The sequence below is a fragment of the Phyllostomus hastatus genome, unplaced genomic scaffold, assembly GCF_019186645.2.
Source record: "Phyllostomus hastatus isolate PE091 unplaced genomic scaffold, TTU_PhHast_1.1 phas_contig_495, whole genome shotgun sequence".
Lineage (NCBI taxonomy): Eukaryota > Metazoa > Chordata > Mammalia > Chiroptera > Phyllostomidae > Phyllostomus > Phyllostomus hastatus.
The window spans coordinates 8,090,584-8,107,565 of NW_025333895.1; the positions used below are offsets into that span (position 1 = coordinate 8,090,584).

General features: G+C 69.4%; 1 protein-coding gene across 1 annotated transcript in view; it reads right to left on the minus strand.

The window, feature by feature from the left end:
• CCDC187 (coiled-coil domain containing 187) overlaps positions 1 to 16,982 on the minus strand; it is a 43,818-nt gene that overhangs the window by 13,236 nt on the left and 13,600 nt on the right. Inside the window, exons 7-18 of the mRNA XM_045845918.1 lie at positions 14,366 to 14,500; positions 12,836 to 13,893; positions 12,505 to 12,599; positions 10,751 to 11,280; positions 10,309 to 10,396; positions 6,470 to 6,681; positions 5,072 to 5,318; positions 4,830 to 4,921; positions 3,025 to 3,101; positions 2,509 to 2,622; positions 1,265 to 1,386; positions 1,052 to 1,143 (exon numbers count right to left, since the gene is read on the minus strand). Of these exons, the coding sequence (XP_045701874.1) occupies positions 1,052 to 1,143; positions 1,265 to 1,386; positions 2,509 to 2,622; positions 3,025 to 3,101; positions 4,830 to 4,921; positions 5,072 to 5,318; positions 6,470 to 6,681; positions 10,309 to 10,396; positions 10,751 to 11,280; positions 12,505 to 12,599; positions 12,836 to 13,893; positions 14,366 to 14,500 (2,862 nt within the window). The remainder of the gene's footprint in view (positions 1 to 1,051; positions 1,144 to 1,264; positions 1,387 to 2,508; positions 2,623 to 3,024; positions 3,102 to 4,829; positions 4,922 to 5,071; positions 5,319 to 6,469; positions 6,682 to 10,308; positions 10,397 to 10,750; positions 11,281 to 12,504; positions 12,600 to 12,835; positions 13,894 to 14,365; positions 14,501 to 16,982) is intronic.

A 16,982-nucleotide genomic window follows, 5' to 3' on the forward strand; every position in this document is an offset into this window, starting at 1 on the left:
CGAACAGCAAGTACGCGAAGCAGAAACTGAGAGCGCGGTGAGCAGAAATGGGCGGGGCCCCAGCGCGGAGGGGCGGGATCCGCGGGGGCGAGGTGGGCGGGGCTGGCCCAGGGCGCGTCCCTCGGTGGTTGATGGGAAACCCAGGGGGACAGAGTGGACTTGAACACACGCCACCCAGCAGCAGCAGAGGACTCTGTGCTTTCAAGGGCGCGTGGGGCCTCTGCCCAGACAGACGGGATTCTGGGGAAGACCCAGTCTCATCCTACTCAGCGCCCACACAAGAGCTTCAGGCGAAAGTCACTAGAACCTGCCGAGGGAGCAGAGCCTCAGGGCGGAGTGGGGCTGGGCTGGGCCTCGCACATCTGCGCCTCCAGCTCCACTGGGGCCGGGGCTCAAGGCCGGCTGCCCTGCGTCCCTGACGCCTGCAGCCAGGGTCCCTCACCTGCCAGCCCCCAGCCCCGTGGGGGGGGGGGCGAGCTGCGTATGTATTGCTAGCACACGAGAGAGGGCTCAGGGGAAACCCTCGGAGGAACAGAGGTGGGCATGTTGGTGAGCCTAGAACACGTGGGGCTCCCTGTTCCCGGAGGGGCTGCAACCGGGACTCTGGGGAGGCGGCGAGGGCCCCTCCGGAGGTCTGCCAGGAGTGGGGCGGGTGCGGCTGAGGCTCTGTGGGCCCCAGGGCAGGGGGGACAGGGCCGGACCGCACCACGCTCTTCCTTACTCAGCCACGACCCCGCTGCCGGGGTGTGTCACCCAGCGTCTGCCAAAGACGTTCCTGCTGTCCCCAGGCCCGCTGTCCCCGGGTGTGTGGGTGGCAGTGGGGTCCCGGCTTGCCCCACGAGCAGGCGCACTGTTCCCCAGGGGTCACTCACAATTCTGGCATCAGACAGACTTCGTTCCAAATCCCGGTGGCCCCTCACGGCGAGGCCTCGGGGATATCACCCCGTCTCTCTGGGCCTCTTGGCCGTGTGCCTACCCTCAGGGCCCCCTCAGGGCCCATGCAGGGAGTGAGCTCCGCCGGCAGTGTGGCTGGCCTTGAGGACTGTCTCACCTGCAGAGGCTGGCTGGCCGTCCTGCCTCCCCTGTCCTTCCTCGGAGCCCCGGGAGGGCACAGCGGCATCTCCGCCCAGGACAGGCTGCGACCTGCCGGGAGAGAAAGCACTGGGCACTCAGCTGCGGCAGCACCGGCACCCCTGCCTCTCCGAGACCCCCGCACCCCAGCTTCCGCATCAGGCGGGGCCCCGGTCCCCAGGCTTGGACGCACCTCAGTCCGGCTGTCACAGCACTCTGAGAGGTCTTCAGATCCGGGTCCCCACACACCTGCAGCCCCTCCGGTTCTGAAGCTGCTCCCGGCCTGGACAGGGCCGCATGGTTCCCCATCAGCCTCTGTGGGGACAGGCATGTGCGGGGGAGGACAGGCAGGTGGCCCCCCAGGCAGTGGGCAGGCTGGGAGCTGGGAAGGAGCCCAGCCCAGGTGTGTCTCCGACACCGGGAGCCCCCACGTGGGGCAGCTCCTTCCCTGCCCCTGGGAGAGGGCTGGGTGAGGGGAGGGGGCAGGTGTCCAGCTGACACAGACGGAGTACGGCCAGGGCCGCAGCCCTGAGTCCCCTGAGGAATGGCAGTCACCCGGCAGTCACCCATGCTGGCCGCAGGAAGAGGGGTATGGAGGATGGGAAAACCCAGCCAGGTGTGTCTGTGCCATGTGGGTCCAGGGGCACCTGCCGGTGTGCTTGCACACACACGTGTGCACACATGCTCACACATGCACACATGCACACACGTGCTAACACAGACACATGCCAGCGTGCCCCTTACTCTCTGGGAATGTCCCCTGAGTGTGCTCTGCGACAGTATCCCACCAACGGTCCCCAGACCAAAGGCCCAGACAAGAGTCACTTCTAAGAAGGTTCGTCCTGTCCAACCAGACCGCAGACACCAGCCCCCCGCCGGCCCCGGCTGGGTGCCCTGTGCACCACCCCCACCAGCCAGTGCCACCCGTCTGCCGGGGGGATGGAGGGTGCGGGCACAGAGGTTTGGGGCCCTGCCCTGCCCTGCCCTTCCCTCCCCTCCCCGGGCAGACCTGTCCAGGTGTGAGCATCCCGCACACCTGGGCCGGGAGCTCCAACAGAGAGCCCTTGGCTCAGGCGCCGAACGAGCCCAGGACGTGGGGGAGCGGGAGGCTCAGACGGTTGCCCCAGCCTGGAGCCCCCAGGACCCTAGCGGGAAAACCCTCCTGTCCCTGCTGTGCATGGAATGTCCACGTGTCGCCCGTGGAGAGGCCTCCAGCAGGCAGCCGGCCGTCTCTGGGGCGCAGGCGGGGCCCACATTTCGGGAAGCAGCGTGTTTGTAACCCCCGCACCTTGCCTCTCCGCAAAGGCAGGCGGCCCCCACTCAGGGAGGAAGCCGCATCCACCTTGGGAGGGCCACGGGCTCGGAGGGACAGGTGGGCACGCTGCCCTGGGCGGGGTGGGGGGGTGTTGAGGGAGGGGCAGGGGCACAGCCGGGTACCTCCAGCCGGTGTTTGAGGAGCAGCTCATCCAGGGCTCTCTGGGTCTCCCAGACCTCCAGCTCCGCCCGCTGCCGCAGAAGAGCCAGTGCCTGCTCCCGAGTCTGCTGGTGCCGCTGCAGGGAGGGCGCAAGCCTCAGGATTCTCCTGACCCAGCCTGCTGCCCCCACAGCCAAGAGGCCAGGTGGGGCCACCCCCGAGAACGGGAGGCATCCCCCCAAAGGGTGGCACTCTTGGCGGGGCCTGTCCCTCCAGCCCCCGGGTGTCCTGGGCGTTCTGGGATACTCTGACTGTTGTGTGGCCCCCCCCTGCTGCTGCTCCCAGCCCCGCCTCTCAGCCCCCCCCCGCCCCCCCGCCGAACTGCTGCAGCGGAGACTTCAGTCCCTGCTCTGGGGCCTCTTCTGCTTCAAGGGGACACAGGCTGCCCCCAGCTTGCCCCGCGCAGGAGAGGCCGAAAGGGCACACAGCTGTCATCTGTCTGACACGGCGGGGGGAGGGGGAGCGGGGCGGGAACACACCTCCAGGGACTGGAGAAAGCGCAGGGACCTCTGCCGGATGTCGGCGACGTGCCTGGGCCGGGGCTGGCCGGGCTGACCTGCGGAAACCGCAGAGGCGGGAGCGGCTGAGCGCCTGGGCGTCCTCGGGGTCCCCCGCTTGGCCTCAGCGCCCCTGGCCCTGCAGGGAAGCAGTCCCGGCTGCTCCTGGGGCTGGGCTGGCCCCCATCCCAGCAGACCCCTTCCCCACAGGTCCAGGGAGGGCCTGAGGGGCCGCAGTCCTCAAGGAGGAGACAGACACGGCTGCATTGCCTCGATCTGCCCCTCAGCAATGACCGGTGTCTGCAGAGGTGACGGGCCCTTTGTCACCAGAGAGACCTTCCTTGTCACGTGCTCACCGGGTGACCTGGAACGAGTCAGTGGCCCATCAGAGCCCCCTGGGGAGGCGGAGGCTCCCACCTGGGGGGAACACGGCGATTGCATGCATGCTCAGCCTCGGAGGCTGTCACCGTCCCCTGCTGGGCACCCGGCCGGGGGCGCAAATGAACACAGAGGGGCAAGCCCCACGGTCTCGGGACTGTGGCTTCTTCCAGAGCATGAGCTCAGACACCTCAGCCTCCCTGGGATAAGTAGGTCCCCAAGGGCGGGGGGTGGGGCGACCTCTGAGGGCCCCGAATGCTGTGGGTGCACCCCAGCCCCGTGCGGCTGCCTCTGGGGGGAATCCATGGTTGAAGGGGCGGCCAGCGTGCCTCCCCGTGACCCCTGCCGCCATCGTCTCGGCCCGGGCCCTGGTGGGAGCTGGCGGAGGCGAGGATGGCGTGGCCAGCTCCCTCCTGGGGCTCAGAGCTCTGGCCTGAGGATGAGAGGCCGTCCTGGTGACTGTCTGATGGCTCCCCCGCCACCACTGGGAGTGGGCAGGGAGAAGGGTGTCTCTCCACGGTGCTGTCCTCCCCCACGACAGAGCAGCTCAGCTCCCCCTGGGGAGCGCGGTCACAGAGCAGGAGGCCAGAGCCGGCCCTTCCTGGGGCTGTTTCCGCGGCAGCTGAGAAACTCGGAGGCACCCGGCCGGGCTGAGCGGCGGGGGCTCGGGCCACCGGCCACACACGGAGCCGCTGGGGCGGTGCTCAGGGTGCCCCTGCTACTCCCAGCGAGCTGGCCTCCATGGGGATGAAGACGTCACTTTCAGGAATGGTTTGCGGTGTCTGTTCTGAGCCGAAGTCCCTTCTCGGTGGGAAAATCCTCCCCTGCTTCTGTTTGCGTCCTTGGGAGAGGCTGAGCCTGAGAAGGCTCCGGGTCCCCCCCACTCCGGAGCCCGCTGGCCTAAGCGCCCGCTGACCCTCCCCCCGGACCCGGAGCTGGTCACCTCTGGCCACACCGGCACCCCTGACAGGTCACCAGGGAGACTCGGGCCGGGCGCCCCTGAGCTGCGACCCAGGATGGAGCAAGCTGGCCCTGACGGGCAGGACCCTAGACGGCCAGGCAGCTGGCAGCCCCACTGAGCAGAGGGTGTCCCCCAGTCTTCTGGAGACAGCTGGGGAGGAGCCCCGAGAACCTAGCACCACACGCCACCCCGAAGCGCCCGGTAGCTGAGGAGCCAATGAGAGGTTCTGATAAATGTTGTCGCTATCGCTAGTAACGGTGAGGACAGTGGCGACGAGGTGAGCTCTCTGTCACGCCGTCCCGGCCCCGAGCGGCGCGGAGTCTGGCAGCCAGAGCCCCGCCGTCCCACGGGCCACGGCGTTTCCACTAGAACGCAAAGGAAGTAAAACGCAAAGACCCACTCTTCCGTCGCTCTGGCCATGTTTCAGTGGCTAGAGAGCCCCATGCACCTGGTGGCTGCCGCGTAGGAGAGCCCACAGGGTAGAACACTTCCCTCTTTCCAGAAGGTTCTGTGGGACGGCGCTGCGCCCGCTCGTGGGAGCTGGAGGGACCGACTCAGAGCCGAGCTGAATCCCACCCAGGGGCGGGGAACGGTGCCTCTCTGGGCATCGGGCTCCCGCCCCGTGAGCCCGCATGGGGACGGGACCGGCCCCTGAGGCAGGCGAGGCCGACGGGACCCCTCGGCCCGCACTCGGTGTCGCCCGTGGGTGCTCGGCGTCCAGGAGGTCGTTCATCCTTCAGCAAGTACCCCCGCCGGCCCCCCACCCGTGACAGGCACTGTCCAGGGGCCGGGGCCACGATGACAGCCAGGCCCTCGCACTCTCGTGGCCCTGGGGCCACGAGACTGATGCCCACGCAGGAGACCGACGCCCGCAGAGCAGGCAGCAGCCCGGTCGGTGGCAGTGCCTGGCCCAGCCCCATGTTATCCGGGAGGCTTCCTGGAGGTGGTGTCTGACGTGACCCCAGCGCAGGCCCTCTGGGTTCTGCTTGCCGACTGGTTTCTGGCTGCCCGAGGCCCTGCCGTCGGCCACTGCAGGTGCAGGCAGGGGCCACTCGGCTCACACACGGCTCTTGGGGCTGCCTGTGGCCCGAGGGTGGCTCCCGTCCGAGAACCCCGGTTCGCGCACGGAGACTGGTGTGAGGACAGCCCTGCCCGTGACAGCGGGGACGGGGGGGGGCAGCCGGGGGCCCAGCCCCGCAATGGGAGGGACGGAGAACTTGGAGCAAGCCCATTGCCCACCCCACCCCTGCCGCTAGGAGAGGCAGCTGGAGGCAGAGCCAGGGCCTGGGGCTGGCTCTTCTGGAAGGCCTGGCGCCTGGCCTGCTCGGGGTCAGCCAGCAGAGGCTGCCGGGCCCTGGCCGACAGCTCACAGCTGCGCCCAGACCAGACTTTGGAGGTCTCAGGAGGGAGCTTCTCAGGGGGGGCGGGGCAGCTCTGCCTCCACTCCTTTCTCTGGGAGGCACAGCAGGCCTGGGTGGGCCCCCAGGGGGTCCTGAGGCCCCACTGGAGGCTGTGGTGGGTCAGCCTCCTGCCAGGCCCCTCCTTCCTCAGGAGGTCTTCTGACCTGGCCCTTTGCTGGCACCGGTGGACGGGGACAGCCCTGCGGGGGTGGGGGCTGCCTGCACCGGCTCTTGCCCGTCCTTGCCCCGGCACCCAGGCCCCCCGCCGAATTCTCCCGGGGGGCGGGGTCTGTGGGGAAGCTCGCAGCCCCCCTCCCGACCTGACGTGTGCACGCAGTTCAGGCGCCCTGTCCTTTCCAACGGTGACGGACGGTTCTCCCCTTGGTGGTGGGGAGGGTGCCCTTCGTGGCCCCCGGCTCTGGTCTCACCCCGCTCACCGGGCAGCGCCGCCCGCCCCCAGCCCGACACCGTCCCTCCTCCCGCCCCTGCGGTGCACGTGCACAGGCAGGGAGGGCGGGCGGCTGGGCGGCACGTAGGCTGCGAGTCCCTCGCGGCAGATATGCCACCACAGAGGCGTGACAAGAGCGCACGCAGAGAGGCAGCTGGGTCCTGAAAGCCTCCAAAACACTTTAATACTGAAACGTGGGCGCTCTCCACCGAGAGCAGGGTCTCTCTGCCCCCACGGCACCTCGCCGGAGCGCCAGACCGTGGAGGGGGTCCCCGCCGGGCGCCCCCGGCGCCCCGACCAGCCAGCCGGCAGGCTCGCCCTTACCGCAGCTCCGCGAGGTCCAGGGCGTGGCCGAGCCTGCCCCTCCGGCCCACGGCGGCGGTGGCGGCGGCGTCTCCTCCAGCCACAGGGAGCCGCAGGTGGGGTCCGGCGGCGCTGGCGCCCCAGGTGAGCTGGGGACACAAACACACACGTGAGCATGGAGGGGCGGGTGGGGGGGGTCCAGGGCTCCGCGGCCCGAGGGGCCCTCTGACTCCCGCAGTGCCCGGGCTGGGACCCGAGGGTGAAGGGCTGCGAGGGAAGGGCCTGCGCCCAGAGGGCCGGGAGGGCAGCGTGCGGGTGGGGCCTGCGGAGGCTGACACCCGCGGGTCCCCCCGCTAGGTGGGGCCTCGTCTGAGGAGCAGGGACTCGGGGCTCTCTACATGCAGACCCGGGGGGACGGCAGCCCCGGGGGAGCACAGGCAACCGAGGGGCGGCTTCTACAGTCACCTTGGGCACCGGATCTGGGTGCCCTTTGCCACAAGGCCAACCTGCCCTGGGCACCGGGCCTGTGTCCCAGGGTGCATGGCCCGGCCTTCCCGGCACACGGCAACCCAGGGCCCGTTTGAGTGACCCGTGGCCATGGAGACGGGGCCGGGGCTTGGCTCTCCTCCAGCAGCCGCTGCGGCCCGGAGGCCACAGGTGTGTGTCAGGCCCCTGCCGTGTGCCAGCTGCTGTTCTGGAAGGCGGTGGCCGGGCCCGGCCCCCGCCCCCACAGCTGACGGACTCACAGGGGGAGATGATGTGGAAAAGAGTGTTCTGGAAAGAGTGAGCGGCCCTGGGGCTGAGGAGGCAGATGCCAGGGAGGCAATGGGCGGATGACCTGGGGGTGTCGGGGTGGGGGCGGCCCCCACTCTTGGGGGGCAGGGCCTCACATGAGGGGCGAGGAGGGGGGGCACCCTGCGGGGTCCTCTCCAGATCTCTCTCGCTCCCTCCTCCCGACCCTGGACTCGGATGCCAGCCCTGCCTGCCAACAAGAGCAGCGGGTGGCAGGAGGGAGCCATCTCCGCCAAGGCTTGGTTAAAGGGATGCCACCAATAGCCACCAACCAGTGAGCCAGTGTCACCCCCAACTGTCTAGAGCGGGGCCCCGAGGTCCCTGGCCCTGTGGGAAGGACCCCGGCCTGCCCTTGCAGCAGCACGGGCGCGGGCCCCCCCCATTCCGTGAGAGTGAGCGCGGCCCTGCACCAAGAAAGCCTCATTTGCAGGGACAGGCGCTGGGCCGCGGGGGCTGTGTCTGGCTGTCTGGTGGCCGGCCCCCGGTGGACCTCAGGCCTCGGTGTGCGCCTGCACCGGCCAGAGGACTTGCTGCCACCCCAGAGTCTCGGGCTCAGGAGGCCCCTGGGCCGGGGACTGTGTGTTTCCAGCCGGTTCCGGGGGACCGTGGGGGGCCGTGGAGAGCCGTGGACCAGAGGGTGGGCGGGCTGGGAAACCCATGGGCACCCGCGCCCAGGCCCTGCTGCTCCGAATCCCGGCTTGCCCTCCCACGGGCCGTGTGACCCGGGCAAAGTCCCCCCTCTCCGAGCCTCAGTTCCCCGTCTGTACAGCAGGCTGCGAACACCTCTCCCGGGGGCGCAGGGGCCTGTGGGGCCTGGGCACCCCCTCCCTCCCGAGATGCCAGGTGCACGGGCATCTGGGGGCCCAGCCTGGCGTCCTCAGCGTGTGACACCGGGGACAAGCTGGCTCTGCCCCCCACGGAGCCACGGTCCCCATGGGGAAAGGGCAGGGTAAGAGAGGTCACCGTCCTCTCTGACTCAGACAGTGGGCCCAGAGCAGACTGTGACTTCCGCCCCTGGATCTGGGCCGCGGGAGGGGTGACCAGGGGTGCGGCCACAGAGCGGCAGCGCTGTGAAGCTGTGAGTGGTGACTGCTGGTCGACAAGGGACGACAGCCCAGGTACCTTTCCTGGCCGCTCAAGGGGCCAGCAAGGCCCTGGGCTCGGACACCCACGCTCCAGGGCGCTGGGTCATCGGGCCACCTCGTGGACGACTTCCGCCTGTGCCTGGGGCACCTGGTCAGGGCTTTGGGGGAGGGGGCAGAGGGAGGGCTGCAGGTGGGAATGCCGGGGGTGGGGGCCCTGGAGGCCGTAAGCCTCGGGCCTCGGCTCAGCAGCCTTCTGCGGCTGGGTGCAGATGTCGGGTGCCCGCTAACCTCTCCGGGTTCTCCCCCCACACCCCCCACAAGGACTGGAGGAGAAGTCACGCCGGAGCTACCAAAGTGGAGTCGTGCAGCCCAATGCTGCCCCCTACTGGTGGCAACGACTCGATTCCCCAACTGAACCGACTTGTTGAGCAGGTGGGTGGGGAAGGCAGCAAGTCTTGCCCCCAAGGACCAACGCCGAACCCCCCACTGGTGAGGTCCAGGGGGCTTCAGGAAGGCAGGGCGGCTGGGGATTCCGGGGGGAGGTGCTGGGCGGAGGAGGCGCCGGGCACCCCTCCCGTGTCCCAGGGAAGACTCTGAGGCCGGCAGGGGGCGGGTGTGACTGCTCACAGACCTGGGCTCCACACTGACACCTCACCCCCCACCCCCCGAGTCCACTGGGGAGGGGGTGTCTGGGACCACCCCTTCTCCGCAGAGACGGAACTGTCCCACCTGCATTCCTGGCTCCACGCTGCCCCAGCCGCAGCCCCCACCCTCCCTGGCAGGTCTCTGTTAATGAACCACACCCTCCGAGGCCCCGACGCCGGGTGCAAAGCTGGGACAGGCCAGCCGAGTGGGTAGTGAGGGGCCCCCGGCGTCGGTCTCAGGGGGCCCCGGCGGGCTCTGGCTGATACTGACAACAGGCACGGCCAGCCCCCTGGAGACTGCCCGCCCGCCTGCGCCCTCTGGGCTGGGCTCTGACCCGTCAAGCCTGGGGTCCCAGAGGACACAGGGCCACGCAAGGGGAAGGGGCTGGTCCAGGCCGGGCTGGGGACCACGGCCTGGGGTGCTTCGGTCTCAAAGTGGAGAGGTGAGAGGGGCAGGAGCCGGTCCAAGAGCCCGCAGGGCCATGCGGTGTGCCGGGGAGGAGGGCTGGGTGGGGCAGGGCACTGGGGGGTGCCAGGGCTGGCTGCTGAGGAAGGTGGTGGGGGACCCGCCGGGAGACGCTGGGTAGGCAGTGGGCTGAAGAACAGTTCTTGGGGCTGCAGCGGGGGCCCCTCAGACCACAAGTGTGCAGGCACCCCAGAGGGCCAGAGAGCATGGCGGCCCGGGGAGGGTCCCACGTCAGCCAGGCGGCGGCTGTCCTGCAAAAGCCCCCTGGACCTGTGTCAAGTGGCCCCCGGAGAAGGCCACAGCCAGCGCTGGGGATGGAAGCCCCCAGAAAGTGCGAGGGTCTGTGGCCAGGTGGTCCTGCGAACTTATAGACACGGACGTGGGACCAGGACGAAGGCGCACCGGCGTCAGGGTGCCCTGGACACACTCAACCTGCGAGTCACACCGATGACACAGGAGAGTGGGGCCGACCGTGTCCCCTGGGGCCTGGAACCGAGGCGGGGAGCGTGGGGAGAGGGTGCATCCTGGGACCTGCTCGCGCACCAGCGGGGCATCGGGTCGGGGCCCTCGGCACACAGCCATGCCGCAGGGGCGTCAGAGCCACCGCCTGCCAGCGTCCCAGCAGCACAGGTGGCCCAGGAGCTGTGTCACCACCACTCCCCCCCGCCTGCAGGCCCGGCTGCGCCCTGCCAGGCTCCCGGCCTTCAGAAGCAGGGGCCCTGCCCTGGGGGTGCAAGGAGCAGCTCCCAGCTCACGGCACAGGGACAAGCCGGGGGCCCTGGGGCTTACCTCCCGGCCAAGGGGCGGAGGGCCTGGAAGGAAGCCATGTTTCTCGCCAGCCTCTTGTCCAGCTCTGAACAGCTGTCCTCCACGAGACCTTTGGAGAGACGGGCACCAGGCCCACGCTTGCCGGGGGTCGTCGGCACAAGGGCAGGGGCTGTGGTGGGGGAGGGGTGCGAGGGGGCGCCCACCCTGCAGCAGGAGGGTCCCCGCAGCCTCGCCGTCTGGCCGGCCAGAGCCGGGCCGGTGACAACAGCTGTGACTGATGGGAAACGGAGTACATGCCATGCCCGGGGCCAGGACTGTCACCTACGTCACCTCCTCGGTGACGACAACTGTGATATTGTCACGGTGTCCCCCCTTGGGGAGAAGATACTGAGAGATGGAGAAAGTGGGGCTCCCTTAACTGCCCCCTGGGCCGGCGGTCGCCGTGGCCCGGTGCCGGCCCTACCTCGGGGCCGGCCGGGGCTCCACAGCAGCGCCTCGCCGTCCGGGAAGCTGGCGGGAGACGGCAGCAGCCTGGCCGGCACGTCCCAGGGGGCCCCTCTGCCCCCGTCGGGCACCAGGGCCCTGGGGCAGGCCGGTGTGGCCGGTGCGGGGGCTGCGGTGCCGGGGCACAAGGGTGGCGGGTCCGAGGCCAGGCCCCCGGGGGCGTCCGCCGCCTCGGACCCGAGCAGCTTGGCCGTCAGGAGGTCGATCCGCTGCTTCAGGATGTTGGCCATGGTCTCCAGGGCCTGCAGCCGGGCCTGCTTGTACCGGAAGTGCAGGGGGCCCGGCGTGCCCAGGCGCTGGGCCTCCTCGGGGTCCAGGTAGATGCACAGCCCCGGGCACGGGTGCTGGGCGGCCAGGTCCCGGAGCCCCGGGGGGCCCAGGGCGGGGCTGGCCGACCTCCACAGGGGCGTGCCCTGCCAGCCTTCCGGGGGGCCGGCTGTGTCCAGGGGCTCGGCGCCGTCCAAGGCTCCATTCAGACACAGGCAGAAGCTGCGAGGACAGAGGGCGCAGGGGTCAGGCTCAGAGCCTCTGGGCGTGTGTGGGACACACGTGTGCGGGGGGTGAGCCTGGCGGCGCTCCCATGACAGACCCAGGGCGTGTCCACAGCGTGCGTGCATCATGGTGCGCCCCCACGGCCGCACACAGCTGTTAGAGCCGGGACAGCCGGCGGTGGTTTCTCGGTTGTGACCCCCAAAACAGGCCACACAGGACACAGGGGCACCGGACTGTGGGTGGAAGGCCACAGTCAGCAGAGGGAAAAGACCCCCTCGGGGAGGGGAGAAAATTCAGACCGTGTCTGTGCTCGGGGCTGAGATCCAGACTCTTTTTAAAGAACAACTCCACCCCAAACCAGGCAAAGGACCTCGGCCGCTTCCCCCTGCAAAGACACGGAGTCGGCCGAGGGGCACGAGGCGAGGTACTTCCGTCACCGTCACCAGGGAAACGCAAGTGAGAGCTGGGGGACATCCCAGCTGACGGCCACAGGGCTGCGCCGCCCGCCGCGGTGGACGCGGGGAAGAGTGGGCGAGGACGCAGAGACGTCGGCAGCGCCAGGAGAGGGGGCCGCCACCGTGGAGAGCGGCAGGGGGGCGTTCCCCCTCGACTGAACTCGGGGAGACACGGGCTGGCAGTCCCACCCCCGGGCACCCCACAGAGAACGGACGGCTGGGTCTCGAGAGCTACTGCCCAGCCACGTTCACGGCGGAGCTCCCCGCAGCAGCCAAAGGCGGGCGCAGCCCCAGCGCCCACAGGCAGAGGGACAGGGAGCCAGGTGTGGGGCCCCCCCCCCCATGGCGAAATGCCCCTCGGCCCTCAGAAGGAAGGGAGCCCCGACACCGGGCGCAGTGCGGGCGAACCGGAAAACGTGCTCGTGGAGACGAGCCAGGCCCCGGGGGTCCCGGGCTGTCGGGTCCCACGTCGGAACGGTCCAGAGCCCACGAAGCCAGGGGGGCAGAAAGCGCCTGAGGGCGGCCAGCGGGGAACCGGGAAGGGCTGCCCGTGGGCCCGCGCGAAACCTTCTGGGACTGGACAGAGGTCCGGGCTGCACAGTGAAGGCGTTTGATGCCCCTGACTCGGTCCCTTGTCATGGTGGCTGTTACGTGGTGTGACTCTCAGCTCCAGGAACTCGCCGGCTCTGTGTGGCTCAGGGCCCAGGGAGCCGCCCCGCCCCAGGAGCCCTGCCCAGGAAGGGCAGCCCCGCACCTGCACACCCACCTGCCCGGGGCCTCCTGGTCCCCCAGCACCATGCCGGAAGTCACCTTGCTCCACTGCATAACGGGTGACCCCAGGCTCCCGGGCGCCTCCTGGTCCTGGAACGGGGTGGGGAGTGCGGTCAGAGCCCTTCCCCAGGCCGGAAGACCGGACACTGTCGGCCTCGGAGCTGGCCCCGGCCTCCCCGGGGTCTCCTCTTTAGGGGCTGGTACGGAGGCAACGGGGTCCCTCTGGAGCCCCGTCACCCCCAGGGAGGCAGGCAGGCGCCTGGAGACTCCGGAGAGCGGAGGCCGTGGCTGAGCGGGCCGACACCCCGGCCGTCCCCGGTGCGCACCCTGCACTGTGCCGCGTGTGGGACGAAGGTCACGATGCTGGGGTTGGTCTGGGAGACCACGGGGCCGGCCTTGACGGGGCCGGCCTTGCCCAGGACGGCCTCCCTCTGCTTCCGGTACACGTCCTGCAGCCTCTGGTTCCTCCGCTCCAGCGCCCGCACGGCCGAGGCCTTCTCCTCCAGGGCCTGCTGCCGCCGCGCCAGCGCCTTCTGGTGCATGAACTCTCGCAAGGAGGCGGGGCTGTAGGGGCGGCCCAGGAGCCCCCGGGTCTTCGGGCAGGGCAGCGGCGGCGGCGGCGCCTCACTGTCCTTCCGGGGCGCCATCTGGAGGGTGCTCTGGGCAGGCCCGAGCCATGCCTCCTTTGCTCCCGAGGGGGGCAGCGGGGCGCCCTTGCACGGGCTGCCAGCCCACTTTGTGAGGGAGGCGCTCCAGGGCCGCTGGGAGGCAGGGCTTGGCCCTTCCAGGGGGCTCCGCGGCCCTCGGGCGGGGGCCTCCCAGCCATCTCGCGTGGCCCAGGCCCTCCGCCCGGCCGAGGCGCTCCAGGGCCGCTGAGGGAAGCAGCCCAGCCTTTCTCGGGGACTCCCAGGCCTCTGGAAAGCTGCGTCCTGTCCTGGCGTCCACCAGGTCCTCTGCGGATAGGACTCCCACCGGGCCAAGGTTCTCCAGCGCTGCCCGGCGGGCACGCCCCCAGCCCTCTCTGAGGAGGAGGGCGTCCCCCTTGTGGGGACCCAGGGACTCTCGGAGAAGGAGCTCCGCGGGTCTGGGGCCCCACAGGGGTCCCGGGGCCTCCTCCCCGCCGGCTCCTGCCGGCACCACGGTGACGGCCGCTGCTCACACCCTCGCCTGAGCTGGTGGCCCCGGGCCAACTCCAGCCCTGCCTGGATCTGCCGGCGCAGGTCTTGAAGGATGGCCAGAGCCGACTGGATGGTCACAGCTGGGTTGCAGGGCGCCTGGAGGGGCGAGCTGGGAGGCACCTGCGGGTGCCTGCGCGTAGCGGCTGGACTGGGCGTCCGGGGGCGGACAGGGTGGCTCTTGGCAGCTCCTGCCTTCTCGGTGTCCCCTGCGAAGACAGACAGGCAGTCACGGGGGAGCAGAGCCAGCCCCCCAACCAGAGGCCCCCCGGCCCCATGCCCCACGGAGCCCCTCGTGGCCCCTGCACTCATCAGAAGCCCCCGGGGGCAGGTGCCCCATCGGGGTGACTCGAGGCTCTGCTGGGCGCCTGGTGAGGACAGCACAGGCTGGGTGTTGGGGTCCGTTGGAGAAGCCCCTTCTTCCCTGTGCCTGGAAAGCCTGGCCGGCTGTGCCCCGCCTCCCAGGGCCCAAAGGGGCCTCTTGGGGACGGAAATCCTGCCCTTAGTCTTTTAAACATAACAGTTTCCCCAAGTCCCCTGTCCGTGGGGGGCTCAGAGGGTGCCTGACAGGTCACTGGGACAGACAGCCGCTCCGGCACCCAGTGCCGCCTCCTTCCCCCGAGGCGTGGGGCCTGCCCCCAGCCCCAGGGCCCCAGCAGAGCCGGGCGGAGGCACAGGTACCTGGTTCGGCGGGGTGGGCCGTCTCCCCGGAGGCTGCCGTGCTCCGGAGCCTGGGGAGGGCAGGCGGGGGCCCGAGCAGCCCCCGCGCCAGCGCTTGTCCTTTCCTCCAGGCATGGGCGCCCACCAGCTCGGACTCTTGAGCGGAGAGAACACACACACGGTGGGTGCTGGGGCCCGAGGGTGGCCCCGGGACGGGGACCAGGGCGAGTCCCTCGGGGCCGGGCCCCTCTGGGGCCAGGCCTCACCCCCAGGCCCCAGCCGGTGACAGCAAGCCTCCAGCGCACACAAGGCCGGGGGAGGGCCACCTCACAGCTGGTGGGCGGCAGGGAGCTGAAGGCGATGCATCTGTTTGTAGGGGGGCGAGGCTCGGTGACAGTCGGGGTGGGGGGCCCACCGAGATGCCAGGCTGGCAGCACGAGGGGACCGAGAAGGCATCCCGGCGCGGGCATGCTTTCCTGAGTGGGTGCGGCCGCAGGATACACGTCACGTACCAGGCGCTGCTTGACAACCCTGGTCACTCGTGCCGAGTGCCACAGCAGCCCCGCCATCGCCGCGCAGCCGCCCGCCAGGCCCCGTGGAGGCCGGTGCCGAGCCCAACGTTTCCTGGCACACGCACACACACGCACAGAGACACATGCATGCACGCCGGGACCCACACGGACACATGTGCACAGACACACCCACAGGCACATGCTCGTGCACATGTGGACACACATGTAAGCACACACACCCAGAGGCACATGAATACACATGCACGTGTGTGCACAGAAACACGCATGCAGAGGTGCACAGACATGTACTCACAGAGACATGTGTGCAAAGCACACAGATGCATGCGGACACATGTGCAGACACACAGATGCACAGATACACAGCAAGCACACACAGATGTGCACACGAACACACACATACACCCACCCAGAGATGCAAGGACACAGGCATGTGTGCACATGGAGACACGTGCACACACAGATGCACACAGACAGATGCACAGATGCACGTGGACACATGTGCAGGCACGCGGAGATGTGTGGACACACATGACACAGGCATGCACGCACAGACATGCTCTGCCCCACCCCCAGGCCCAGCCCGGGCAGACCAAGGGAGAAGAAGACCATCCAGGCCAAAAGCTGCCCCGTCCGCCACGAAGGGGGGCATTCCCAACACCCGAGGGGGCCTCACAGCAAAGACCACCCGGGAACTGACCCCGGGGGCAGGCGACCGGACACAGGCCTGGACCTGGCCCCCTGATGGCCCAGACCCGGAGTCGTCAGCCACAGGCCCGAAGCGGGGGGTTCCGGAAGAGGAAGGGCCACACGGGGCCATTGCCGTAGGGGCTGTGCCCCCAGGAGGGACCCCTGAGGCCACGCACAGGCCATGCCCTCTCTGGAACAGGACCCCGAGGCCCTGCTGTGTCTGAAGCCACGCCCCCTGTAAAGCCACATCCCTCCAGAAACACGGGCCCCGAGAGCTGAGTCCTCCCTGAGCCATGCCTCTCTGGGGCAGGCTGGGCAGCCAGGCCCACCCCGGGACACGCTTGCCGCCCCCACCCCCCTGCACCCCTGGGCCCCCGGGGACCCTGGGGGCTCAGAGCTTGGTCTCGGGAGTCCCAGGCCTGGCCTTTAAATTCTGGCTCTGCCCACGACACGCTTCGGGCCTTCCTTGGGCAAACGACTTCACTTCTCTGCGCCTCGGTTTCCTCAACTGTGAGCGTCTGCCCACAGAGCCACACGGGCAAAAAGGCAGCCACTGCAGGAGCTGAGCCCGGGAGGGTCGGGACCCCGCCGGCTCGGGGCAGAGTCACAGGCTGGGACGGCCCCCAGGCCAGATCTGGGCTCAGAGGGGGCCCAGGGGGTGGGACTCCCGGAGACCCCGCGCCGTCCGGCCGGCTCCTGCTGCTGCTGCTGCTGCTGGGCCGCAGGAGAAAGGGCAAGCTCCCTGCGCTGGGGGCACCGGGCCGGGCCGCCCCGGGCGGGGAGGGGGCTGCCGCTGGCCAGGCCGGGGCAGCACCCCCGCCCACAGGCCCCCCCCCCCTGTGCCGGGCACTCAGCCTCCCCATTAGCCTGCCAGAGGGCCCGGGTCAATAAATGGGTCCTGACGGGCACATTTTTTCCCTTCTGCCGAGCAGTTTAATGGCAATTAATTTTTTTACGAGAGGATTTTTAATCTGCGGAAATGGATGGAGTCCCCAGGTGCCCCCCGTCGGAGTCCCGGGGCCGGCCTAATCTATGATAAAAAATGCAGAGCGAGGTGCTGCCGCCCGAAATTAAATATCGGGCTTCATTTTCCCCTGGCCGGATGAATGAATATTTTATAACTATTGTGATTTAATTTTTTGTTAACTGCAGCAGATTTCTAATTCGTCCAATTCCCCCCAGCCCCGCGGCTCCGACCTCTGAACCCACGCTCATCCCTCCTTAGTCCGGCTGTGACGGCGCCGCTGACAGGGACGAATGGTCAGCGCCGCCGGGGTGACACGGCCGTGACGATGATGAATGCGGCCCGTGGCACGCCCTTTGACCCGGCGGCGGGCCCGAAGCAGGTCATTTTTCAAGCGAGCCGTCAGAATAAAACAAGCCGCAGAGAAGCGGAGGGCCGGCGGAGACGGCAACGC